At 41.3% G+C, this 27,107-nt stretch overlaps 1 protein-coding gene across 1 annotated transcript in view; it reads left to right on the top strand.

The window, feature by feature from the left end:
• The first annotated feature begins 562 nt into the window (after window positions 1-562).
• GUCY2F (guanylate cyclase 2F, retinal) overlaps window positions 563-27,107 on the top strand; it is an 85,557-nt gene continuing 59,012 nt past the window's right edge. The window contains exons 1-3 of the mRNA XM_024748490.1: window positions 563-616; window positions 5,255-6,005; window positions 15,546-15,847. Coding sequence (XP_024604258.1) covers window positions 563-616; window positions 5,255-6,005; window positions 15,546-15,847 — 1,107 coding nt within the window. The remainder of the gene's footprint in view (window positions 617-5,254; window positions 6,006-15,545; window positions 15,848-27,107) is intronic.

Here is a 27,107-nt window from a genome sequence, read left to right on the forward strand (position 1 = left end):
TGTCCTGGCTTTTTCATTTAGCATAATATCCTCCAGGTTCATCCATGTAATTGCATATGGCAGGATTTTCTTCTTTTCAAAGGCTTAATAATATTCCATATTATGTATTTACCACATTTTCTTTTCCATTCATCCATCGACAGGCATTTATGTTGTTTCCATATCTTGGCTGTCGTGAATAATGCTGCAGTGAACATGGGAGTGCAGATATCTCTTTGAGAGCCTGATTTCAATTCTTTTAGGTATGTATATCCAGAAGTTGGATTACTAGATTATATGGTAGTTCTATTCTTAATGTTTCGAGGAATGTCCATACTGTTTTCCATAGCTGCTACACCATCTTACATTCCCATTAAGAGTTTGCAAGGCCTAAAACAAAAGCCTGTTCAAGAACATGGTAATAAAACCTTTCACTTGTGCTCCATGTCTCCTCTTCACTGTTTATTCAACAAACACTTGCTGAGTACCTGTTATGTTTCAGGCCCTGTGCAGGGCCCTGGAGATACCATGGTGAGCAAAAGCAAGCAGGGAACTTACAAATTTGACCTTTTACACCTGAGCCATGTTGGTGGCTATTATTGCTCTCTTCGTCCTGATGTACATAGTTCTCTTCCTGGTAAGATTTCTTGGCCAGGCCCTATAGTCCCCCACTTTTTATTTTGTAGCTACAGGCCTAGCACAGAACAGGTTCTCAATGTATCCTTGCTCATAGTGATAAGATAGTGAATGGTTTTAGGAATCCAGATTTTCAGTATAGTATAACTACAGCATGGGGGTGGCACTTCACATTGTAGGTACTTGATAGAGGATTCTAGACCAAAATTTAAAATGATCAGGAACTAGATCTGCCAGATGGGAGTAAGTGCAAACCACTCCAGCGAAATCTAATTAGAACAGCAGAGCCTAGGGAATGTTGAATGAATTCAGAAAGCAGTTTCATAGTGCAGAGGTTTAGAAAAGTCACTGCTTGGAAGAAGTACAGAATCCCAGGATCAATGTACATCAGAGAAGAAAGGGACTTGAAGATCCTCTAGTTCAGCTGAGGGAGAAAAAAACACCTAGAAGGGGGAACAATATCTTCAGTGTCACATGGTGAGTCAGTGGCAGATCTGGGTTCAAGATCCAGGCCTTCCGATTCCCAAAGCAGTCCTCTTTCCAAACAGCAAGGAAGAACTAGTATTTACTGAAGGACAACTGCGTGCTCAGCATTCTATCTTATTTAATCCCTTACCTCAAAAGCGTTCGATTAAATTTGCCTCCATCTTGTAGATGAAGCAGTTAAGAAACAGAACTAACGTGCCAAAGGTTGTACTCCCAAGACTTCTGTTCTCAAAGACTAGGATTAGCTTCACATAGAGTACAATGTGATTGGAGGCCCGCACCCCCAGTGAGGGGTCCCCAGGTTTGGCTGGAACACTGGTGGCAAATTTCTTCTAGTTGGATAATAAATTTCTGTTTGTTCCTCCCCCTCATTACTTAATTTATTATTTCATAGGGAACAAAGGGATTTTTAAAAAACCACCAATGAATCATTCGAGCTCTATCTGGGTAGCATAGAAGGTATAATAAGGACTGTCTCAGTGACTTCATAGATTAGGGGCTGTTGGCAGGCAGTGCTTGATCAACTGGGATACAAATCCCCATCCTGCTGCCATGTGCCCTCAGGCAAATTACTTACCCTTTCTGAGCCTCAGTTTCATCATCTGTAAATGAGGGTAATAATAGTATCTACCTCAAAGGGCTGCGACGAGTAGATTTTATTTATTTATTTATTTATATTTATTTATTTTACTTAGTTATTACTATCATTAGTTGATTTTCTTTTCTTTTTTATTGAAGTATAGTTGATGTACAGTGTTGTGCCAGTCTCTGCTGTACAGCGAAGTGACTCAGTTATACACATATTCTTTTTTCATATTCTTTTCCATTATGGTTTACCATAGGAGACTGAATATAGTTCCCTGTGCTACACAGTAGGACCTTGTTGTTTATCCATCCTATATATAATAGCTTTCATCTACTAATCCCAAACTCCCAGTCCTTCCCTCCCCCATCCCCCTCCCCCTCGGCAACCACAAGTCTCTTCTCCATGTCTGTGAGTCTGTTTCTGTTTTGCAGATAGGTTCATTTGTGCCATATTTTAGATTTCACATGTAAGTGATATCACATGGTATTTGTCTTTTTCTTTCTGACTTAACTTGGCTTCGTATGACAACCTCTAGTTGCATCCACGTTGCTGCAGATGGCATTATTTTGTTCTTTTATGGCTGAGTAGTGCTCCATTTTAACCTGTGTACAAATGATGGGGCATACTATTGTGGTACGTCTGTAAGATCCAGCAGATGTGCCACTGACTGGTTTCTTGAAGAGTCAGGCTTTCTCATAAAATTAGGGGTGAAAGTCAAGGTGATAAGCAACAGACCCGGCCCAGACAGAATAATTGCTGGCAAGCCCAGTCACACAAGAGCCAATTATTAACCCTGAAGAGAGCCATGCCATTATTTTGATCTTTGATTGGAATTAAAAATTCCCTAAGGATTTTCCTCATTACTATCTCCCCCAAGCAGTTAATTCTTCTTTTTATATCTAGTGAGGTTATTCTTGGCCTTGGAGCAACTTTAGTGTTTTATTAATTCATTTCACAAACATTTATCTGGTACCTACTATGTGTTGGCTAGACATTAGTGCGATGAAGAAGATCCTTAGGAAATCCCAGTACAGTGGGCTCTGTTCCCCATAGAGAGTTGCCCTCGTTGCCTACCCCTTGTAGTTGAAAGTATGAGGTCCTGTAAATACAGAGATAGCAAACAGTTCGGTAGCTCTGTCACGACACAGACCAGAAACAGGGACAGTTTGTAACTCAGAGGAACGCCTTTCCTAATGGGTATAAGGCACAGGTGGAAAAACAATGAACTCAACCTGGGGGTGTTAATTAAGGCTGCACAGAGGAGGGAACACTTTATTTGGGTCTCGAAGGTAGAGTTCATCAGGAGAATCTGGAAGTGAAGTATGGGAGGAAGGAGGAGGACATTTCAGGCAGAAGGAATGGCATTTTCCAAATCCTATGCTTGGCAGACTATGTGACATATGTCTATAGAACTGCAAAAAATTTACTATAGCATCAGGAGAGAACAGGGAGATGGGGGGGTATAGGGAAAGACAAGGGCCAAGTGGAGAAAGGCTTTGCATGCATCATCTTGAAAGAACTCTCCACATTTACTGACTCCACTCCATTCATCCCCATTCTTTTTTTTTTTTTTTTTTTTTTTTTTTTTTTATTTTTTTTTTTTTGCGGTACGCGGGCCTCTCACTGTTGTGGCCTCTCCCGTTGTGGAGCACAGGCTCCGGACGCGCAGGCTTAGCAGCCATGGCTCACGGGCCCAGCCGCTCCGCAGCATGTGGGATCTTCCCGGACCGGGTCACGAACCCGTGTCCCCTGCATCGGCAGGCGGACTCGCAACCACTGCGCCACCAGGGAAGCCCATCCCCATTTATTTTTGACTCATTGTGGGTCCTTCCACTTGCAGCCTTACTCTCTGAATCCAAATCTAATGGACAGAGACCTTTCTATATTTAGCTCACCTGACTTCTCAACAGAGTGTGAGATGTGATAAACAACCTTCATCCTCAAAGTGTCATCTCCCTTGTGTTGTAAGATATCACTGTCTCCTGGATTTTGCTGTTTCTCTGGACTTTTCATGGAAGTTTTCATTATAACCTCCTTTCTCTCTGCCTGACCTTTAATTGTTGTGGGTTTTCAGGATTTTGTCCTCTGACTTCTTTCTCTACTTTGCAACTCTCTTTTGTTGATCTTATACACTGCCATGTCTTCAATTACCCTCTATCAATTGATTACATTCAAATTTATATCTCTGGCCCAGCTTTCTGTTACAAGATCCAGTATGTCAAATCGTCAACTGGATCTTGCTACTTGGATATTCTACAGGCATCATCAGTTCAACGTGTCTGATAGAATACATTATATTTCCCAACCCTTCCTTTAGTGTTCCCTATCTCAGAGACTTATATCATTTTCTAACCAGTTGCCTAGCCCAAAATCATCTTGGAGTCCTCCTTTTTCCCCCTTACCTTCTACATCTTGTCAGTCACTAAGTTATTATTGGCTTTACCTTCTTAATCTCTTTGATGTTTTTAATCTTGGTGGAATTCATCTCCATTCCTCTACGTCTTTACTACCACTTTCTTGGTCTGCCATCATTTCTCATACGGATTACTACAACAGCCTCCAAACTGGTCTCCCTGCCTCCAGTCTTGCCCCCTTCCAACCCATTCTCCACACTGCTACTTGAGTAATCTTTAGAAAATGAAAATCTTATTACATCATTTCTCTGCTTAAAACTATTATCTACAGGATTAAATCTAAAAACTTATGAATGGCATATAGGACTCTTGGTGACCTGGCCCCTGCCTTGGTTGACATCACAGACCTGAGCGGAACAAATGCATATCTTTTTCCTTTTTTAACCTCTGGGCCTTACTGTAGATTGTTCCTTCTGCCTAGAAGCCTCTTAGCAACGACCCCTTGCAACTCCACTCACCTGGCTAACTTTTCTTTCAATACTTAACTCAGAGAGACGTCCTTCCCCCCTCCCTCTTCTCCTCCCCTGAAATTTGGGTTTGGGTGATCCTCTCTGTTTTCCTCTGTCTGGGCTGCCTCAGTCATAGCACTTCTTACTCTGCTTTGCCATTATCTATTTACATCTGTGTCTGTCCCCAAGAGGGCTGTGTGGCGGAGAAACATGGACATATTTGAAACTATAATAATGATAAAAATATCACTAATATAAAGTTAATGACCTGCCAAACCCTGTTAAAAGTGTTTGCTGTATGTTAATCCATGTAATCCTTACAACACTGTGAGATGAGCAACTGTTACTGAAGTTGAATCAACAGTACTTGGTGATGGATTGAATGAGGGGCAGAGAAGAAGGAAGAGTCTCAGCTGACTACCAGGTTTCTGACTGGAGCAAGTAGGTGAAGGGTAGATGGAGGCACCATCTCCTGAGATAAGGATTACGGGAAGTAGAGGAAGAGGAGGACTTTTGGTCAGGGTAGGGGAGAGAATCTTCTAGTGTAGGGACTGCCATTCCTTTGCCATTCTTTCATAACTGTCATTTCCAGAAGTTTCAGGAATAATGTGAGTAACATACCTTTTCTTCTGATTGACAGGCATTTGGAAACAACAGTGTCCATCTCGGGACAGCAGACTCACCTTCCAGTATTTCTTCATTAGCCTGCTGGAAGCAGGAGAGCTCTGTTCTTGGGACCCTGGCCTTTCTCTCACCTTATGCTCTGGTTTGCGGCTCCCGGAAGACAGCGAGGGCACCATGGCCTTGCATCCTTCAAGCTCCTGTGGTGTTTGTGCCTCCTGGCCCTTACATCCCTCCCACAGCGGATATGGGCACCCCCCTACAAGATAGGGGTGGTGGGCCCTTGGACTTGTGATCCGTTGTTCTCAAAGGCCCTGCCCGAGGTTGCCGCTCGGTTAGCCATTGAGCGGATCAACAAGGACCCATCGTTTGACCTGGGTTACTCCTTTGAATACGTGATCCTCAACGAAGACTGCCAGGCTTCCAGGGCTCTATCCAGTTTCATTTCCCACCACCAGATGGCCTCAGGATTTATTGGCCCTGCCAACCCTGGCTACTGCGAGGCAGCCTCACTCCTGGGAAACAGCTGGGACAAAGGGATTTTCTCTTGGGCCTGTGTGAATTATGAATTAGACAATAAAAATAGCCACCCGACCTTTTCTCGGACACTCCCTTCTCCCATCCGGGTGCTGGTAACCGTCATGAAGTATTTCCAGTGGGCTCACGCTGGAGTCATTTCCTCAGATGAAGACATTTGGGTGCATACAGCCCATCGAGTTGCAAGTGCTCTTCGGAGTCGCGGCCTACCTGTAGGGGTCGTCCTGACCACAGGACAAGACAGCCAAAGCATCCAGAAAGCTCTACAGCGGATTCGCCAGGCAGACAGAATTCTCAGTGAGTGCCTTCTGGCTCAGCTTTAAATGTGGCTTCAGTGAAAGGATATGACAATGTCCAAAATTTTCCTATCCTCACACCCTAGGATAGCATATCACTCTCCAGTTCTTCATGCATTTGCTCCCTTTCAATCACACTCGGGCCCCAAGACTATCCTGCTTCAACAGAGCCTATCTCAGCACCTGGGTGGGGAAGATTAGCATCAAGAGCAACTGTGGTCACACACCCTCCATGCCCTTAGGACCCCAGCAGTTTCAGATCAGCCAAGAAGCGGTGTTCTTATAGCTCTATTTTTGTCTGGTCTAGTCACTGAAGGGAGATTTACCGTTGATTCTCTTCTGGGTACTTTCCCTCATAGGTGCTCAGTGCCCTTGTGTCATCACATCTCACTTAGAACCTGTCTTCTCTGGACTCAAAGATGCACACCCACCCCTTCTCACTTTCCACTCCCTGAAAGCAGGGCTTCTCTCTCTGCAGCACACAACAAGCCGATATGGAGGGAGCTAGCTGATACATAAAAGCATATTAAAACGAGAAGCCTGCCTAAATTGTAACCTTTCCCCTCCCAAGAGAAGTTTTATGTTCAAAGATGATTCTTTAAAAAAAGCACAAAGAAAGATGATTCTTGCAGAGACCATGGACCAAGTGTAAAGCAAAGGACTGACCCACTGACCCAGGGCGAGTTGGGTGCATTTTGGGAAAGGGGAGGGCTCTTTCCTGGTCTTCTTAAATCAGATGGAAGTCTTTTACATATACATACTGCAAGCCTTTGTGACACTTGGTTTTGATTTTTTTTCTATTCGAATTTTTTAATCTCCACTTTACCTTTTTTCTGGAAAGTAGCAGTGATTTGTGGGAGCACTGCTCATCCTCTCTTGCAGTCACTCCATCGCTTTAGGACAGATAGCTCAGAAACTACTTGTCAAACTGATAACTTCTAGGATTAGTCCTGGTCCCAGTCATTTCCTTAACACAGCAATGGACTTGTTAGAGAATGGTCCAGCTTAGGGCTGGCCTATACCCAGGAGCCCATTTTAAGCTTCAAGTGTCTCCAGTATTGGACCTTAATTATGATCATTATGGGAGGATGAGGGCAAGAATTTTTAGTTCCAGGAACTGTAGTAGTCTGCTTCCAGCTCCAGTCTACAAGATCCTATAAATGTTAAGCAATCAGTGTGGCTCTGATTACTTCATAATAGAGCTTGATTCTTTCAAAGCAGAGCACAGAATTATTTTTAAAGATATACAACCATTTCCAGGGAGGAATCACGCCAGAAACAGGCTAACATACTTAATATCATAACTTTATAATATGTTACAAATCTTCATGAAGCCCAGTGTCTCCTGCAAGTTTACATTCCATGAGTGTTTCACATCCCACCCATTCTAAACAGTATGCTCTTTGAAATGACATTTTGGCCTCTACCATGAAATGTTAAATAAATCCAGGCCCCGAAGCTCTTCGGGTTGTCAGACTGAGAGAAGTAAGGATTGAGTGTTTACCACCCACAATTCTTTTGAGGCAGGGAGGTAGCAAATGTACATATTTTCGCCGTACTATTAGAGATGCATTCCTCTAGGTCAGTGGTTCTTACTCTGGCCGCACACTGGAAATACCTGGATATCTTTTCAAAATGATTGGGGCCAGAGTACCACCTCCAGACATTCTGATGGTCTGTGGTGAGGCCCCAGCAAAGGTATTTTAAAGAGCTTCCCAGGTGCTTGTAAAATGTAGCCAGAGTCAAGAACCACTGCTTCAAGTTCAAGAAAATGCAAATAAATGTTCCCTACTTGAAGTAACCAGACAAATTTTTGTCTCAATATGACTTTGTTTAATCAGATTGCTTTCTGTATAGCAGTGTGGATCAGCTCACTAAGAGAATGAAAATTTTAAGATGGCGGTAAGGGGGCAGGAGGCTGGAAGCCTAGAGAGGGAGGTATGTGGTTATGCAGCAAAGAAAGACCCTGGGTAGGAGAAAAGCAGCAGAAAGTGCAGTAGGGACTCAGAAAGGGAGATAAAAGGGAGAGAAGACAAAGCTCTGCTCTCCAAGATTTTGCCCCGGGTTTCTGACAAAACATAGGCAGACTCAGGTGAAGTGTGCTGGGAGCTCAGCGTTATGAATCAGAACGTGGGTAGGTTGGGGCGGATGCAGGGAAACCGAGCCATTGGCTGAGCTGCGGCCTGAGCAGGACCTCGGGCACCTGAGTGTGCGTAGTACTCACACTTGGCACAGCTAGTTTTTGGTATCTGAGGGCACTCCGAGTGATGGGTGCGATATGACAGGAGGACTTGCAGAAGGGGAGTGAGTCTTAAAGTAAGGTAAGCTTGTTGTCCACTTGATCATCCATTGAGACTAGTGCCTCAGCCAATAGGAGTATGATTCAGAGTATGAATATAAATAGAGTATCGGGACTTCAGCCACGAGGCCTAGGGTTCAGGGCACATCTCCAGTCCAATCAGAGAATGGGAGATCTGGTGAGAAACTGAGCTAGAAGTTAATGAGTATGGATTGGGCCAACTGAGCAGTAAGGACGGTTACAATACACCATATCCAGCATCTACTAGATCAAATCTCTAGCTGATCTTCTAGCCCCTTTCAACTGGTAGGAATGAGGCTGTGAAAGTATTCCTAGCTGTTGACTATTGGGACTGAAAGAGCACTGAGGTTTTTGTGGTGACCTCAGCTGAGAAGGGCTGAGGAAGGCAGTGCCTGGCCTCTTCCTTATTTTGCTGGGTATGAGACTACTTCTTAACACTGTGGACCCCCAAGTAAACCTTCAGAGAAGGACCTTTTGTGATGTACAAAATATAGTGGAAAGGGATCCCTTCCTTTGGAGAGGACTGGCAATATTTGGAAGTAATGGAAATAGCTGGAAGACTGGTTTTGTCTGACCTACTCACTATAACAGTGACCAAAGCCCCACGTGGCAGTGGCAGTGGTGGCGGCAGTGAGAGATAGTGGTGGGGAGGGAGGGTAGAGCTGCTGTGCCACTTCTCTTCCTTGTAAATTTATGTTTCCAATTATCACTGGCACATCACGGGAGTCAGAAGGAATGTCTTTCTCAGAAACTGGTCTAAATTTTGCTTACACAACAGCAGGACAATGATAAAATTTAATAGTAAAGATGATCATAACAATAATAATGGTTGTGGGCTCTTGGGAAGGGAAACAGCAGGGGTGTTACTAGAGGCTGCCATTGAGACAATGAAAGCAACCATAATACCACTTTACATGTGAACAGCTCTCTACAGTTTACAAGGTATTTGCATATAGATAATGTCATTTAATCCTCAGGGTTATCCAGGAGCAAGGTATTTTCTTCCAAGTTTTACAACAGCTGTGAATCTCACATAACAAGTAGGTAGCTGTATGCATTATTAACACCAAAGAATGGGGTAAATGAAGTCCCAGAGAAGGGGGGGATTCAGGATTCAGCCTCTCCCAGATTGTCAGCTCACTTCTTTTAAGCTTCAGAGGCAATCACCAATTAACTTTGTGTCTGACAAAGTCATATAGGAGAAATATTAATCAAGGACAAAGGCCTCAGCTTACAGGCAGGGCTGCTGTGTGTGGCTTTCCCTGCCCGAGGGAATCTAGCTGAGTGGGCATGAGGGCCAAAATTCAGTTCACTCTCCGCTCCTTAAACCATCAGTCCTGCTGGAGATTTTGATCCAATGGCACAAAAGAGCATCACTCACCAGGCAGAGCACCTGAGGGATTGCAATTACCCAGAAGTTCTTTTGCTAATTCTCAACAAAGACTAGCAGGAGGCCCCACTAAAAAGCTCTTTAGAGAACTTTTCAAATGGCTATTTCGAGCCCTCCTCCCTTCTCCTCACCTTTTTGCCTATCAATGCTTGGCCGATTGTGAAATCCTTTCAATTTGGGTTTACAAGGTTGTTGAACCATTTGGGGATTTCTTTAAATCCTTCCAAATTGGGAATGCTTCATTACAGTATGATGTACGGTAACTAGGACACAGTCAGAATGTCCTCTTTTTTTTTTTTAAACATCTTTATTGGAGTATAATTGCTTTACAATGGAGTGTTAGTTTCTGCTTTATAACCAAGTGAATCAGTTATACATATACGTATGTTCCCATATCTCTTCCCTCTTGTTCGTCCAAAGTCAGATACTTTATTACTACCTCATTGTCAGGGACCTGGCTGGCCTCTTCCATCTATTGAAGATTCTTGACATAAAAAAAAACAAACCCAATAATAATAATGGCAATGATAACAGCTAATACTTATTGAGAATTTATTATATGCTAGTCATTTTGCAAGGGTTTTATATGGACCATCTCATTCAATTCTTGCAACCTCCCTATAAAGTAAGGCCAATTACTATTTAATGCACTTCACGAATGAGACTTTGGAGGCTGAGAGAGGTTAAATAACTTGCTTAATGTCACACAGCTAGTGAGTGGGAAAACTAGGATATGTATTCAGGTTGATCTAAAGCAGTGCCTCTCAAACCTAAGCGTGACCGGAATCCCCTGGGGGGCTTGCGTCCCTCCTCCAGAGTTTCTGACTCAGGAGGGCTGGGATAGGGTACCAGAATCTGCATTTCTAACCAGTTCAAGGTGGTGCTGATGCTGCTGGTCCAGGGATCATACTTTGAGAATCACTGGTTTAATGAAAGACATGCTCTCCTGCCTCCTGTCCACTTGAGGGATGCCCCTAAAGCTTACTCACTTGACACCCTGTGTTCCATGGTGTATAATTTAGCCCTTCCATTTTTCTCTCTTAACTTTTGGGCCCACTGATGAAATTCTTTTAAGTGCCTCAAGGTAACAAGTATCGCCCCAGTTTTCCTACAGTAGTAAGAATAGTGATACTGTAATACTACGGCCAAGAGCCTTAGTGCTGATAGGGGATTTGGTATACAGTTGGTATAGATAAATGTAAGTAAATGTAAATGGTGAAAGGACAACTTGCTCTCTGGAATGGGTCCACTATCAGTAATGATATATTTATTGAAGACCCAGCCCAGGAGGAAATCTCTAAACATCTAGGCTTCCTGCGTTTAGGAGGCCTTACCTGCATAGCAGTTTAGGAAAAGCTGAAGAAAACATACGTTGCAAAGTATGGAGAAATATTAGAAACGTAAGCTGGGCAGCAATGTGAAGGCAATAAAAGTACTTGTAATAACAGTTTTACTGGGTAAGAAAAAACACGATCTGATGCAGACAGAACGGCCATTGAATGTAATATGTGTCTGACAGCATGCTGAGCTACTTGGACCAGTTTGACACTGGTGGCAGGTAAGTTAAGTGGTGGTCTCAGGACTTAAGGCCAAAAATGTGTGCAGTGCCCTCAGTCGATAGAAATAGCCACACATCGTGTACTACAGTGTTCTTAAATTGTGGTTTGAGGGCCTCCTGCCCTGAATCACACTTTGGGCGGTGGTTGGGAAACATGCAGATTCCAGAGCCTCCCAACCCTCTTTTTATGTATCCATTTTATAGAGTGCATGGGGGAGAACTGAGGGGAGGAAGGTGTGACTCTACTTGTTTCAGAGTGTGGCCAGATGGGGCTGAATCCTGGGGGAATGTGAGACCTGGGATAAACCACACTGCATGCCCCCCCCCCTCCTCTGACCTGCTTACTCTCCCATCTCTCAACACTTGTTAACACAAAATAGGTTAAAATGAAGGTTAGTGGTAGGAAATGTCACAAAAGGATTAAAATGAAAATTAAGGACAATAGAATGGGGGGTTTCTGTGGATTGGGAGCAGTATTGTGGGCTCACAATATGAATATGACTCCTAAGAACTTCTTCAGCAATAGCTAGTGAAACCATTTTCATCTCACAAGGTGTGAGACTGGGCTCAGGTTCCTCCACCAAGCACTCCATAGCCAGTAATCTGGGAGAAATAAAATTTGCTTTTGGAGAAACATAGTTCCTCCACCTCGAGGAAGTGTTGGATAGAGTATTTCAATATAGGAAGAGAGGTAGGAATTGAGTGACTTGGGGATTGGCTTCTCCTAGAGTTAGACATTTCCTGCTGCTAGCATTGAGGGTGAAAGAGAGGGTCCTGAGCAGCCTGCCATAGTGGGTACCACAGTATGAAGACATAGCTACTAGACAACTCAGTTGGGGCTCAGGTGGCTCAGAGAAAGCGCTAATGTCATATGCTAGTGAGATGGGATCTCAGGAGGATGTATCTCCTGGTCCTTGTTTAGGCTATAGAGTGGCTTGACTGTTAACAATCAGGATGGAAACTTACAAATTAATGTTACTCAGTGATCACCTGTTGACCCAGGTCTTGTCAAGGATTTACGGTTTCTGTCCACTAATCCTTTCCTGACAACTTACAGGTAAAATCCCATTTTAATGAATGTCATTTTGAGATAATAAAGCTATTTAGTAAAATAATCATGTAGAACAGATGCATCTACAAATCCCTATTGACAAAGCACTCAATCTATTAAATTAAGATGGTGCTGTTTGAATTCAGTATTTATGCTTTCTGTTTTAATCGTGTTCGATGGAAAAGTCTTACCTTGCAAAAAATAGAGTAGCTTGTGATCATTCCCTCTTGAGGCTTCCATTTCATCATCTGTAAAATAATGGGGGAGTAAGACAGGCTAGATGGTCTCAAAGGGTCTTTACAGTAATAAAAATTCTGACTCTGCCTAAAATGTCCTCTGTGTGGGCCAATGAAAGGAAAATTAACGGGAGGGTAAGGTCTTGAGCACAGTTAATGACACTAAACATTAAACACAGGCATGTTATTATCTACCTGCCCAGCAGATATCCCTTCGAATTGTTCCTCCATACTAGCAATCCCGAATGCCCATGTCTCGCATCTCAAGGAACCCACAAAAGATACCCAGATACAAAACTTCTCTTTCTGAAATTGTTTCAAACATTCATCGTTCATTGGGTATATAATATGTACCAGGATACAGAAATAAAATACAGTTTTTGACTTCAAGGAACTCATGGTTTCATAGTAGAGGCTGACATAAATAAATAAGGCAATGAATCTTGTAACTGCCATGACAGAAGTCAGTTCAGGGTACAGTGGGGCTCTAAACCAGTGTCACAAGTTGGTACCCTAGTAAAAAGAATGGCAGATGGAGATCTGTGTGCAGGAAGCTTATTGGGGGAATGCTTTCAAGGATAACACCTGTGAAGGAGAGGCAGCAGTAGGATTGGAAAAATTAAACTGTCATGCAGTCACAACAAAGGTCCCAGCGAGTCCCTGTGGGAGCTCTGGAGCTGGGGTGGCCCTTCAGTGTTGTCCAGAATTAAGGAGTGTTGGCCTTTATGCCTCCATATTGACCAGTCATTGGGTGCAGGCAGATACAGAGAAAGGGGTGCAATGTGATAATAATTGTTTAATAGCCAGTTTATCGGGGGAGGAGGGGAAAGCCCTGATCTGTAGCATTTGCTAATTTCCATGGTGTTATAACACCCACCATGGCCAATTTCAAGCTACCAACATGACATTAACTAGTTCATAATATCCGTGAAAATTTAACCATAGTCTTTTGTGAACCAGCACAAGCCAGCTCCCAACACACTATGGTGGTTCTCCTCAGCTGAGGGCAATTCCCTGAGAGGTATCAGCTATTATGTCCAAAAATTCCCAGCAGCTAGGAGAATGAATGCTTCATTCCTGAGGGTTGCATCTGACTGGCACACCGCAGCACCCAATACACATAGTATATGTTAAAATATTTGCTGTATTTCAACCAACACAAAGCACTTAGTTCTATTTAACATTTCCCATCCAGGGGAGTAATTTTAATATTCCTTTAAGTTAATTAAATGAATTTTATCTCTACTGGGTAACCTTGGTCTCATAATCTAATCTCTGTTTTTGTAGAAGATCCCAATACTGACCCGCTTGCCAAGGATACTGTTGGAAGAACTGACCAGCTACCCCGAAGCACCTGACTAAACTCAGTTTTTCCCCTCAATGGACATGTTACTGAATTAATTTGACCAAAGTGATTCATGTTTAATGGTGTAGCCAAACTTAGGGAGTTAGGGGCCTTCGGTTCTAGTTTCTCTTTCTAAATCCAATCATTGCCTTGTTGGACCTCTCTGTCACTCCATTTTCCCATCATACAATGTGTGATTATGAACAAGGGAGGATGAATTCCTTGTGTGGCTCAAGAACTAGCTCCGAAGATATCCCTAGAGTATTCAAAGGAAGGTTTGCGCATCAGAATACATGTAGAACCTCTCAGGGTAATTATATTGAAGGAGTTAATGGTCATTTGAAAATTCAAGTTACGGTGTGTGTGTTTGGTACCTAAATCAACTTCATAACTTACTAGGTACACCTTAAAAAATAAAGGGTACCATCTCTGGCTCAAAGGGGAAATTTTCTGAGGGTATCTAACAAGTGCAAAGAAGGTTTTTGAAAATAGATGAGGCAATACGTAAATACCAAAGACCAGTCATTGAACGTAGTTTAAGCATACTCAGTTCCTGAGATTAAAGGTTCCATGTAAGCATGTATAATTAATAGTTACCAAAGGCAGTAGGGTCTTTGCCTTTCTTCAAGGAGCTCAGAATACTTGCCAGGCATTATCTAATTAAACTACTCAATGTACCTGTGAAATGCATTGGCATCTACATTTTAAAGATGTGGGCAGTGAAGCACAAGTGGGCTTAAACTAAACTCATTTAACATGCCAAGGGCAAAATTGGATACAAGACTTTCAGTCTCATGATCTAGCTGTCATTCTTCAACTGTGGCCTCCACTAATCCACTCTATTCTAGCATAGCCTTGCCAAACAACATGGTTTCATAAGTCTAGGAAGAATTAAAGTGAGTGCAAAGTAATTCCTATTATAGGGAAGTTGGATTTTTTAAAATTGAACATATCACCCGTAATATTAGTAGCATTTATAGCAGAGTGTGAGTTAGTACCATTCATTGTCTATAATGGCCTTGGTAAGGGTGGGAACAGTTGGTCAACATCTGTTAGAATGTATGTCTGTAGGAGGTAGGCAATAAAAAGCAACAGTGGCTATGGGAATATCACCCATCTTCTCCCTCTAGCCTTCTTATTCTTAGGTATAATAATAGCTACCATTTATTGAGCGCTGTGTGCTAAGCCCATTGTATGTATTCCCCCTTCAGTCGTCACTACCGCCCCACGAAGTACATATTTACTATCTCCATTTTATGAATGAGGCCGAGAGAGGTTAAGTAATTTACCTAAGGGTATACAGCTAGTAACTGGTGATGTTAGGATATAAACCTAGGTTTTCCAACTCCAAAGCCTCTTCATTATGCTACCTCCCACTTGCTATATTTGTTTATTTCAGTCTAGTACCAGTCTCTGCAGCCTGTAGACGTGTCTGATTTTTCCCTATTGCCTAATTAGAGTCCCTGAAATACCTCAGCCTCAACTCAGGGTTTCAACATCTTGTTCATCTTAAAGACATAAGGTAGATATCATTTACAAATTGGTTATAATACAATTATTTGTTTCTCCCAGTCTGTAGTTTTTGGTACTATATTTTACTAACATATTGCCACCATAACCTCCCTGCTTTGTCGGTTTCAGTAATCATCATGTGTATGCATTCGACCTTGATTGGGGGACAGACTCAGACGCATCTCTTGGAATGGGCTCACGATCTGAAAATGACTGATGGAACCTATGTCTTTGTTCCCTATGACGCCCTGCTCTACAGTTTACCTTATAAGCATACCCCCTACCAGGTTCTAAGGAACAATCCAAAACTCCGGGAAGCCTATGATGCTGTGTTGACCATTACAGTGGAGTCCCAAGAAAAGACCTTCTATCAAGCCTTTATGGAGGCAGCAGGTAGAGGTGAAATTCCTGAGAAGCTGGAGTCAGATCAAGTAAGTGCAGATTCACAAGTTAATCATGAACAGAAAACCTCAAAAATCAGGAAGGTAAATATTTTTCCTGTCAAGTGCCTCTATTCCATAGGAAACTCAGTCAACAGCAGGCAACCACACACAAATTAAAAACACCTTTTGTTTGCAGAAAACATTTATAAAACAAAGATACATTATTGGAGGTTTTTTTTTTTTTAAATCTTCGAGCAACCTGCAATGATAACATATACAGCCATGAAGAAGAAATAAAATGTGTTTCAGAACAGGGAAACAAAACTTTAATATATACTAGTGCCGTTCAAGGGGGCCTAGTAAAAAGAAATCTTGTTTCTCACCCGAGTTTGGAACCAATTCAACAATAGGAGAGCTGGTATATAGGAAGATATTACCATTATTATTGATAAAGCTGGTGCTGGAGAATGCAGCTTCTGTCTATATGCATTTGAGTTTCCCAGTATTGAATCTAGGGGTTGATCAGACTTCTCCATCTAGTTACCAGCATTGCTGGACCCCTATATTTCTGCCCCGTGAGGACATGCCTTTTGTAAAACGTCCAGCCTGAAAGAGCATAGTGGAGCTTACTCCCAAGAGAAAGAAGTTAGGAAGGCTTGGGCTCCACATGTTTAGTTCTCCTTCCAAACTAACCAGTCAGATTAAGTCACTCCTTTGTGGGAAGGAACGAGTAAAGGGTTGAAGAGGTCAGGTGTTTTTTGTTAGTAGAGCTATCTCTATATGAAAGGAATCATTTGGAATGGGGAAGAATTCCTCCCTAATAATATACAAGGAATAATATTTATGTATGTATAGATGAATATATGTATAAACGTATTTCAGATCAAATCACAGCCATTTGAGGGCTAGTGGAAGGAAAAGCAGTGGGGACAGGATGAAAGCAAGGAAATGAATGGACAAGAGTAAAATGGACCAAAAAATGGACAAAAGACAAAAAGAAAGAGGGAAAAATACAAAAGAGACAAGGAATATGAGAGGAAGAGGGGAAGGCCAAAGATAGTTAGATTAGAAAAAATACAGAGGGGGTTTTTATAGGTTAGAGGCCAGATGTAGAAGGCAGTCATTTTCAGAATGGCCCATCAATAAGTTTAAAAATTCTAGCATTTGCTAACATATTGTATTAGTTATAATGCTCTGTTATAACTAATACATTAGTTATAATGCTCTGGCTGTAACTAAGAGACAGCTCAACACAAAATGGCCCAAGTAGTTGTTTTTTGTTCAAAACTGGAAGATATGGGGGCTTTAGGGTCAGTTAATTCAGCTGCTCAGTGATGTTATCAGTGAACCAGGTTCTTTTCGTCTTTCCACTTTATAGTAGCATGCTAGATTGCCCTCACGATCTGGGTCTTCTCCTGGTCCCAAGATGACTGCTACAGTTCCAGACATCATGTCCAAGTGCAACTGTCTACAGACAAAAATGGGGAATGTCCCTCTCTTGTGTCTCTTTTTAAGAGTGACGAAATCTTGCCCAAACGCTCCTCAAGCAGACTTCTCCCCCCATTTTCCTGGTCACAATTGTGTCCCATACCCATACCCAAACTAATAATTTAGAAAGAGGAATGAGACCATCGTGACTGACTCTTATGGCTGCTGGAAAAGCGTGCAAAAAAGTGAAATTCCATTAGCAAGGAAGAAGGCTATCAGGTAGGCTGGTGGTTGTGCCCAACACTCACATTCTCCATGATCTTCTCCTTTGTGTATACTATTTATTCCTTTATCCTGTGCACTGCCTCTCTATCTGAATGAATGATTCAGATGAAACTTAGGTTTTCTTATCTCCTTCTGTCCTGAGTACTGATAACAAAGATTTTGCAGATTCTTGCTCTAATAAAAAAAAGTGACCAGCAGAGATATTAACAATGTGGGATTTAAACTTTATTGCCACAGGTATGTTTGTAATAAATCTTTCTTTTAGGACACACACACATGTTTAATTGAAAACAATTCATTGATTTGGTCAAGAAAGGCAAGAATCCCTCAAACTGCTAAGAATGACTGCTCAAACCAGTTGTTTGGTGTATTTATAGGCAAGCAATCATATGGTGAATTTTTGTACTTTTTATCCAATGATATCGCATCACATAGATACAAGACTAAGTCGTCTTTTTACTTTAATCACAGGATTGAGGGAAATAGAAAGGTGTGTGTGTGTGTGTTTCATATGTATGAGCAGATATTTTGATAAAAAAAATTCAGACCTTCTACTCTTAATGTTTGATCCAATCTCTTTGAGCTTGTGGAAAACATAAGGTAATTAAGGTAAAAAAAAGACGCCATTAGTGTGGTTGCTAGGCAGCCTGTACGCTACTTTAGACAAAGAAATAGAGAAAGTGAAAACAAAGACTCTAAAGCTTATTAAAAAAAAAAAAGCTTTTTTGGATACATTTCCACCCCCACTTTGCACGTGCCTTGGCTTTACTTTCATAACCAAAGAATGATAGAAGAGTGAGACAATTATTTTCACATCTCTGATAAACAAAACCCCCTTTTTTCCTAAATTACATTGCTAAAAGGTATTTTTGAAGGGAGCTAGTATAGCAGAAAGAATATATGATAAGGAGTTAGACAAACTCGGGTTTAAATCTCAGCTCTCACTCTTACTAGCTGCGTGTCCTTGGGCAAGTTACTTAGATTTTTGAGTCTCAATTTTACTATCTGTAAAGTGGGTTAGTGATGTGCAGCTTCTAGGATTATTGTGAAGATTAAACAAAGTAATACGTGTGAAGTGACTAGCAGAGTGCCTGGCTTATAGCTACTTCCTTTCCACCTTTTCTTTTGGGGGCCAGGATGACCTTATTGGTTGATGGTGACCTAGCATCTAAGTTACAGTCTGACCTCAACTTCCTGCTCTCTTGAAGTTTTATGATTACTGGCACAGAATCGCTCAATAGTTCCAGCTTTCAAAATTATCTCACTTTCAGAATTCCAAATGGTATTTTCTCAGATCAAATTATGTAGCTCAATGTTTGCTTATCCCTTGGCTCCTGTTGTTTTTTCCTGTTCAGTCAACAGATCAACAACTATTTATTAAGCACCTGCCATGTGCCATGTACTATGCTGAACTTCAGACAGAACAGTAAACAAGACAGGATTTTTGTCAGTAGTGTGTTGGAGCCAGTTCATAAAAGCTAATTGTGTGCCTCTTTGCCAAACACTGTGTTCAGTGGCATCATGTTGGTAGCTTGAATCAGGCATTGAGGGTATTAACACCACAGAAATTGGTAAATGCCACAAATAAGAGTTTTTTCCCTTTTCATAGAGCTGTTGCCAACATTTACTAGCATATCACTTGTTCCTGCTCTTATGGGGCTTAAATTCTAATGAAAGAGAGATTGTAAATGAGTAAACAAATGTATGAGAAAGATGGCTATATTTCTCCTTTGCCCAATAACTTCCAGTGGAATTGAAATTTCTATATATAGGCTATATTGCTTATAGAAGTGGTTTGCATCCTCTTTTAGTTTATACACTTGCCCATTCAAAAATTATAAAAAACAAAAAACTAGGGCTTCCCTGGTGGCGTAGTGGTTGAGAGTCCGCCTGCCGCTGCAGGGGACACGGGTTCGTGCCCTGGTCCGGGAAGATCCCACATGCCGCGGAGCGGCTGGGCCCGTGAGCCATGGCCACTGAGCCTGCGCATCCGGAGCCTGTGCTCCACAACGGGAGAGGCCACAACAGTGAGAGGCCCGCATACCGCAAAAAAAAAAACAAAAAAACCCCCACAAAAAACAAAAACATAAAAACAATTTTATACACAGTAAAATCTGTTAAATCCCTTATCAATTTCATTTGTTTTTCCTGAGGCTCTCTGTCCTCCTATTCCAATCTAAACTTGTTGTTCCCTAAGGCTGCTGTATGGCTGTTATGGTAGTATCTCTCTTTTCATCACCCTGGAAATTCGCTTTCTCTTTTTTCTGTGCCAGATTCATTATTCATGACTCTCATGACTCCCATTTTCTTGTTTAGACTCTCATTTTCGTTGAGTGCATCCTTTAGTAGCTTCTGAAAAAGGTATACAGGAGGTAAACTTTTGAAATTTTGCACTGAGAGTCTTTATTCTAGCTTCATTATTGATTGATAGTTTGATTAAATATATAAATCTAGGTTAAAAATTATTTTCTATTAGCACTTTGAAGACATGGCACATTGTCTTCTTATTTCCACCGTAGGTATTGAGAACTCCAACGTCATTCTTATTCCTGATCCTTTGAAGCAACCTGTTTTCACTCCTCCTTATCTCCCTTGGAAACTTTTAAGGTTAACTCTTTATTCCTGAAGTAATGAAATTTCATGATTATGTTCGGGTCTTTGACATGTATTATGCTGTATATTTGGTGGGACCTTTCAATCTAGAAGCTCATTCTGCCTAGAAAATTTTCTTATGTTATTTTCTTTTTATAATTTCCCCAACAACATTGTCTTTGCTCTTTCTGAAAATATTAGTTGGATAGAAGATTGCCTGGGTTGATTTTTTAATTGTATTATTAGTTCTCTTGTATCACCCGTATCTTTGTTTTAAGCTTTTCTTCCTTGAAGAATTCCTTAAGTTTGTGTTCTGACTCTTTTTTTTTTTTTTTTTCACTCAGAATTATTTAATTACAAGGCTGGACAACTGAAAAAGAATTTTCCATTAAAAACAGTTTCAGAGCTAGAAAGTATCAATAATATACTGGCTAACAGGTTATGACTCTAGGGCAGTGACAAGATTAAACAGAAATGGCTTGAATCTTATGGATGCATTAATCTAGATTTGATGTTGGCTCAGAAATCTATTTACAAATGCAATTTCAAAATTAAATAATCTGTCTTGAGTTTTGTTTTCTTTCCGTGTCCATAAAATGAAGAGCTTTTCCTGATCACCAGTTTTTCATACAACAGACAAGTAAATCTCGTGGCACTAGCCAGACATGTTTACACCTTAGGAACTTCATGGCAAACTGGCCTCTTTCAATAGGCGGACAGCGACCCCTGTCATTTCAAATGAAGCTGTTCATCATCAATCGGTGATGGTCATAGCTTCATTAGTATTCATCGACCTGCAGGATGCTCCTGGTAAGATTGTCAAGTTTTAACCAAGTCATTTTCCAGCAAACCTCCCATACATTTTGGAACTTTCCTTTGCATCTAGAACCACACGGTAGATCCCACGTCCTGACGTAAAAAGCTGTTCTGACTCTTTTACTGATTAAAAAAAATTTTTTTGCTATCATATTTTTAAGTTCCAATAATTGATTCTAGTTGTTTGATTATTCTATTTTTATAGCATCCTGTTTTTGAATATGGTATTTTCTCATATTTCTCTGAAGATATTCATTATAATTTCTTTGAAGTTTTCTTCTGCTCTTTGTGTTTCCCTCAGTTCCTAATTTTTCATGCTTCTTTGTTTTGGTCTTTCTATTTAATCTTGGAAGCTTTCCTTAAATGTCTGATGATCCTGGCTATCTGTATGTTTTTAAGAGTGAAGCTTTAAAAGGAGAATTTGAAAGTGTATGTACATGGTGGTTATGTTGACCTGTAGGCTTCAGTATAGGGCAATTGGCTTGCCAGCTGTTTTTTTGTTTGTTTGTTTGTTTTTTCCCAATACCTGTAGATCTTGCCTCTTGAGCCAGTCACTTTCTTCAGAGAAGAATGTTTCAATCTCCTTCCTGGGAGTTGTAATCCTGGTTGTCACTCTTCTAGGAGCCATGTTGGGGGAAGTAGACTGGGATTCTCATCATTAAGTATGAAGACTTTAACTTCATCACTCTTTTTTTATGGCCCACCTCACTCTCACTGTCATTTGGGTCAAGTGTCCCAGCTCTAGAGCTGCTCTGAATCAGTTTAACCTGTTTCCTGCAGAGATCTGGTTCTCCTTAGTACAAGTGGGATGGCAGAAGTCTAACTGCTCCTTACACAGACATCCAAAGCCATCCCTCTTTCGTGCTCTGCCTAACCTCCACTTCTGTACATAGTGCCTCTAATTCCTAAGCCTTTCCAGGATTCACAGGGAGCAAATCTGCTTGCTGCTTACCAATATTCCCCTCTTCAGATACTTAGGTTTAATCACTCTCCACTCTGCTAAATCAGTTACCACTCCTGTAGCAGCCTTCTATCTTCATATTCTGTGGTCAAGTGCCACTTATCTTCTAGTGCCATTAGATATGGCGGTTTATTGTTTCTGTTTCTTGTTCTCCTTGTTGTTTGGGAGTGATGTTTGAGAGGAGGAAGAGAGTGAAGGAAAAAAATCTTGATTTTGCTATCTTTAATCGGGAAGTCATGAAAGGAAAAAAAGAAGTTGCAAAAGGTATATATGATATTCTTTTATTGGTGGGTTTAATGACAGTCCATGAATTAACTTAGCATTTATTTATTTATTAAGCTCAGATATAACATGGTAGTTAAGAGCATGGGCTCTGAAGGCAGACTGCTGTAAACTTACTTAAGCTCTCTGTATCTTCTTTTCATTATTTGTAGATTAAATAAGTTAATACACATAAAGAGCTTACCTGGCGCCTAACATCAATATGATGTTTTTCATTATTATTGTTAATGTTGTTATTTTTATTATTATGATGGCCTTGGCACTCTGCTGGTTATATAATGGAAAACAAAATAGAAGCAAGATCTTTCCTCCAGTGAAGGGGAACAGTTCCGCCATTTCAGGGTGCTAAGGACACTGGGTCCAAAACTGGCACTCTATTACATATTTGTGACAAATTCAAGACTGAGACAAGGGTCTTGAACACTCACTTCCATGATGATATTACCAGAGCCCTGTGTTCCTCTTCTTAAATGCAAACAGTAGCAGCTATCATGTAGTCAGTGATTATTCTGCACCAGGTAGTTTACGTAAATGATTCCATTGAATCCTCAGACCAAGCCTACAAATTAGGTATTATCAACTCCATTTTATGGATGATGAAACTGAGGCTCAAGGTAACTTGTCCAAGGTCATACAGCTGGCAAGTGGCAGAGCTGGAATTCCAACCTAAGTCTACGACCTGAAGTAATACAACCTGACCATTTAACCACACATTAGCCTTAAAAAAAAATTACATCGTGTCCCATGTCCAGTGCTTTACTCAAAGTAACATTGCGAAGTGACTAATACTTATTTGATTTGAATGGGTATTTGATTTGAATGGATTGTTTTCCTCTGATATAGGAGGTGATAGGGCTTTATGAGGACTTGTGAAAAGAGAAAAATAAATCAGAATGGAGAGATCGCGGGGGTGGAACATCAGTGAAAAACTTCCTAATTTGGTCTCAGCATGATTGGGCAAGGATTATCACTTTGTACCTTTATATTTTGGCACAAAAAGACTTCTGAACTAAGATTTTAGTTCCTGCATTCTTCTCTTTCATTGTATTCCCAACGCTTGTTTTCAATGAAATTCTATTGGCTACAAATGCATATTGCTAGAACACACATTTTGGATATTTTTTCCAAATGTGGCCTTATTTGGCTAAGCAAAAGAAATCCTCTGGATTTCTCAGCCAGCCCGGGGGACCTTAAGCTCCTACACCTATTGTTTTCCATTACCATAAATATGGGTGCTTGGCAGGGGGATGCCAGGCCGAAGGCGATGTGGTTAGGACTGGAACATTCCAGGATGGGGCCCACTAGACAGGTTGTCAGAAAAGCTTGCCTGCAGCTCACAGTGGCTACAATTGCCTTTGTACTGCATTCTATGTAAAATAAGAGTGTTATCTTCATATCAAACAGATTAGGCTATTAGACATTTTGTGGCTAAGTCCAAGGGTTGAGATCATGCATTATTGGAGGTACCACCTTTAATAACAAGAATTCAATTACCCTTTGGCTTCTTGGTCTCTGTATGCACCTGGCTTTTTGTTCAAAGGTGATGTTGCCATTTTGTCCTTCAAGTGGTGCTTTCCAAGCCAGGTGTTTTAATGTACACTTCCAAGGACAAAGTTCTTTGGAAATCCGTTTTGTGTCCTTTAAGCACAGTAAATCTGAACTGATGATAGTCAACTTGATGACACCATGAACCATTAAACTGAACAATTCAAATAGCACTGCTCCTGACCCAGACCTTGTTCTCTTGGATACAAGCTCCAAAAATGCCTAGGGTAGAGCTAGCTAAAGTCACTGAATAATAATGAAAGATAAGTTTCAATTATCATTCATTTATTCACAATTCATTCGTTCATTCAGGCTCAGGTCTATACAGCACTCCAAACCAATAGACTGAGTCATCAGTGGTTTCACCATTCTGGCCTGTGATATAACAAGGCCATCTGCCCGACAGAAGGTCTTGCCAATCCTGTCTTGCTTCTTTAGAACCTAGTCAGAAACCAAGACAGAGGGTTGTAAAGAGTGTCCTTACTTTCCTTGTCCAATCCTCTATCTCTTTTTCTCATTATTTGCAGCAGTTGCAACTACAGAGCTTTTGTTACCAACGCTAACAGAGTATGCCTTTGGCTTATGGGAAGGGGCAATTACCATTGCTGAAAGGCACAGCAGGTAAAATGGCAACACAAACCAGCTAGAACACAAATCTAAGGCCCCACAGCAAGAGTGGGGCATAGTGACAGCCCCTCGTTTGCAACCAAATGCTGTTGCTACAGCTATGTTCTTTCCTAGCTTCAAGTCCCCCTACCATACTTCTGTGGCCCTGCGCGTGTGCGCGCGTGTGTGTGTGTACACGTGCATGTGTGTGTATGTGTGTGGTATGTGGTGGAGGCTGGAGAATCCTGAAGAACAAGCTTCAGGTTTCATTCATCTTGGGGAGTTGCTGTCAGTCAGCTCTAGCAGGGGTCAATCTGAGATGGCCAGCTGAAAACTCTGTGATGGGTCAGCTCAGAGGTGAGGATGATGTTTTTAAGCGTTTTAATCTTTGCTTTTCGTTGTAGGTTAGATGCAGTCCCTTTCCCAGAAGGCTCTGTGCCTTTCAAAACAGAATACTAGCATTCTCCCTGCTCTCTTGCTGCCCTGTGGTTTTTTACTCATTTGTTATACTAGTATTGATTTTATACTCTACCTTCCAGCCTTCACTTATCGTCATAACCTACCAAAGCCCCAGTAAACAGGCAGACTCTTGCAGCAATCCTAAATACAATTAAATGGATCATCTGAGAACATCAGGAAGGGGAGTTAGTAAAAACCCCTGAAGGGACCTCAGTGTGTGCTAGGCAACTAAGTGTGGGTGCCTTGGTGGCAGCACATGTCATCCATTCACCATGCCTATATCTATAGTGTGTGTTAAAGCAGGGTGGTGAAGGGAGATCATTGGAATAAAACTCAGGAGACTGAGATGTTGATTTCTGCTCTGCTATTAGATTCTCTGTTACTGGGGCAAAGTCTTTGGCCTGAACAACTGGAAAAATGGAGTAGCTTTTAACAAAAATGGGAAAAACTCATAAATGGAGCACGAAGATTTGGGGTAAAGATCAGGAGTTTGATTCTGGGTACACTGAAACTTAATATTTAAGTAGAGATACCAAGTAAGCAGTTGACTATATGACTGGAATTTAGGAAACAGGTCATAACTGGAAGTGTAAACCTGACATTTATGGCATAGAGTGGTATTTAAAGCCATGAGAGCAGAAGAGATCACCAAGGGAGTGAGTGCAGATAGAGAGGAGGACCAAGGACTGAGCTGTGCGGCACGCCAATGTTAAAAGATCAGAGAAATTAAGAAGAAACTATAAACAAACCAAACAAAAAAGTCTGCAAGCTAAATTTGCTCCCTGGACTAGATCAAGATTTGGGAAGTTTCACAGGAGTTTAGAACTAGAAGAGACCACGGAGAACATCTATTTCAACCAAGAATGCTAAAATAAACTAAGAACCAAGAGACTTGGGTTCTAGTCCTGATTTTATGCCTAGGTGAGTGACCATGACCACTGCAGGACATCTGATCCTGTCCCAAATATCCATAAGACATTTGGTCCACACCAAAAAGTCCTTGATATTTGGTCTTGACCAAAACTTCCATCAACATTTGGTCCATAAGACATTTGGTCCATGCCAAAAGGTCCTTGATATTTGGTCCTCTCCAAAACCATTTGGCATGGACCAAATATGCTCATGGACATTTTGGGTAGGACCAAATTTCCAGGACCTTTTGGTGTGGACCAAATGCCTTATGGACATTTTGGATAGGACTAAATATGACCAAATCTCAAGGACGTTTTGGCATGGACCAAAATCTTATGACTATTTTGGACAGGACTAAGTGTTTGCTAATCGACCTTGACAAATCACTTAACTTCTTTGGGTCTCTCTTTCATATCTAGGAAGTAAGATAGCTAGACCAGATGACTCCCAAGGTTTAGACATTCATGATTCTATATCCTCATTTTAGAGAGGAAGAAACTGAAGTCCAGAGAGGGGGAATAAGTAACTCGCCCAACATACTGGCATTAGGAAAAGACCTCAGGCCAGTGTGTCTTCTTCTATACTGTTGGTCTTGAACCCTGTATGAATATTAGAATCCCTGGGGAGCTTTTCATAATACTGATTACTGGGTTCCTAACCTAAAGTGTCTCATTTTGTTGGCTGGGTTGTGTTTGGCATTACTATTTTTGACATTCCTCAGGTAATTCTAATGTGCAGCCAGGGTTGAAAACCCTCTGCTCTACATTTACAAGGCATGGCAGTGTTTTGCTAGCTGCTACACCACTCTGCATCTTGACTTGTATTTCTAACACAAAAATGATTCACTCAATTTTAAACCCATTTATTCAGATGCAGATTGTTACAGGAGGATAGCTTTCTAGACCTTATGAAACCAAAGTAGCAAGTATCAGCTTTCCCTGAAGCTCAGTAAAGTGGCATGACCATAGCTTTCTTGAACTCCATCCTAGAAGTGAAATGTTGTGAAAAGCCACGAAGCCATGGCCAGTGTGGGAGGAAGCATGGAGGGATCATTTGCTCTTCTTCCCCACCTTTTTGGAAAAAGAATACAAGGTTTGTTCCAAAAATAAACTTACCAGGTTAATGAGCAGGGTATCAGACACAGGACACAAATGCTGTTGCTTTTACCATATTTGTATGAGAGGAAGAGTCATGCTGTCCATTGTAGCAGCCTTGTTGCTTTACAGTGGCTTCTCACCAAAGCTTTGCCACTTTGCACAGCAATAGGATATGGGATTTCTTGATTAAAACCTACTTCCTCTATACGCAACATTTGGCTCTGTATTTGTGGGGGTGTGTGTCCGTGTGCATGTCTGCATGTGTATGAGTTGGGGTATATGTTTAAAACTGTATTCTAGTGTTCACTTTCTCTGGGGAGCATGT

This window comes from Neophocaena asiaeorientalis, unplaced genomic scaffold (genome assembly GCF_003031525.2).
Source record: "Neophocaena asiaeorientalis asiaeorientalis breed wild unplaced genomic scaffold, Neophocaena_asiaeorientalis_V1.1 scaffold41, whole genome shotgun sequence".
Taxonomy (NCBI): Eukaryota; Metazoa; Chordata; class Mammalia; order Artiodactyla; family Phocoenidae; genus Neophocaena; species Neophocaena asiaeorientalis.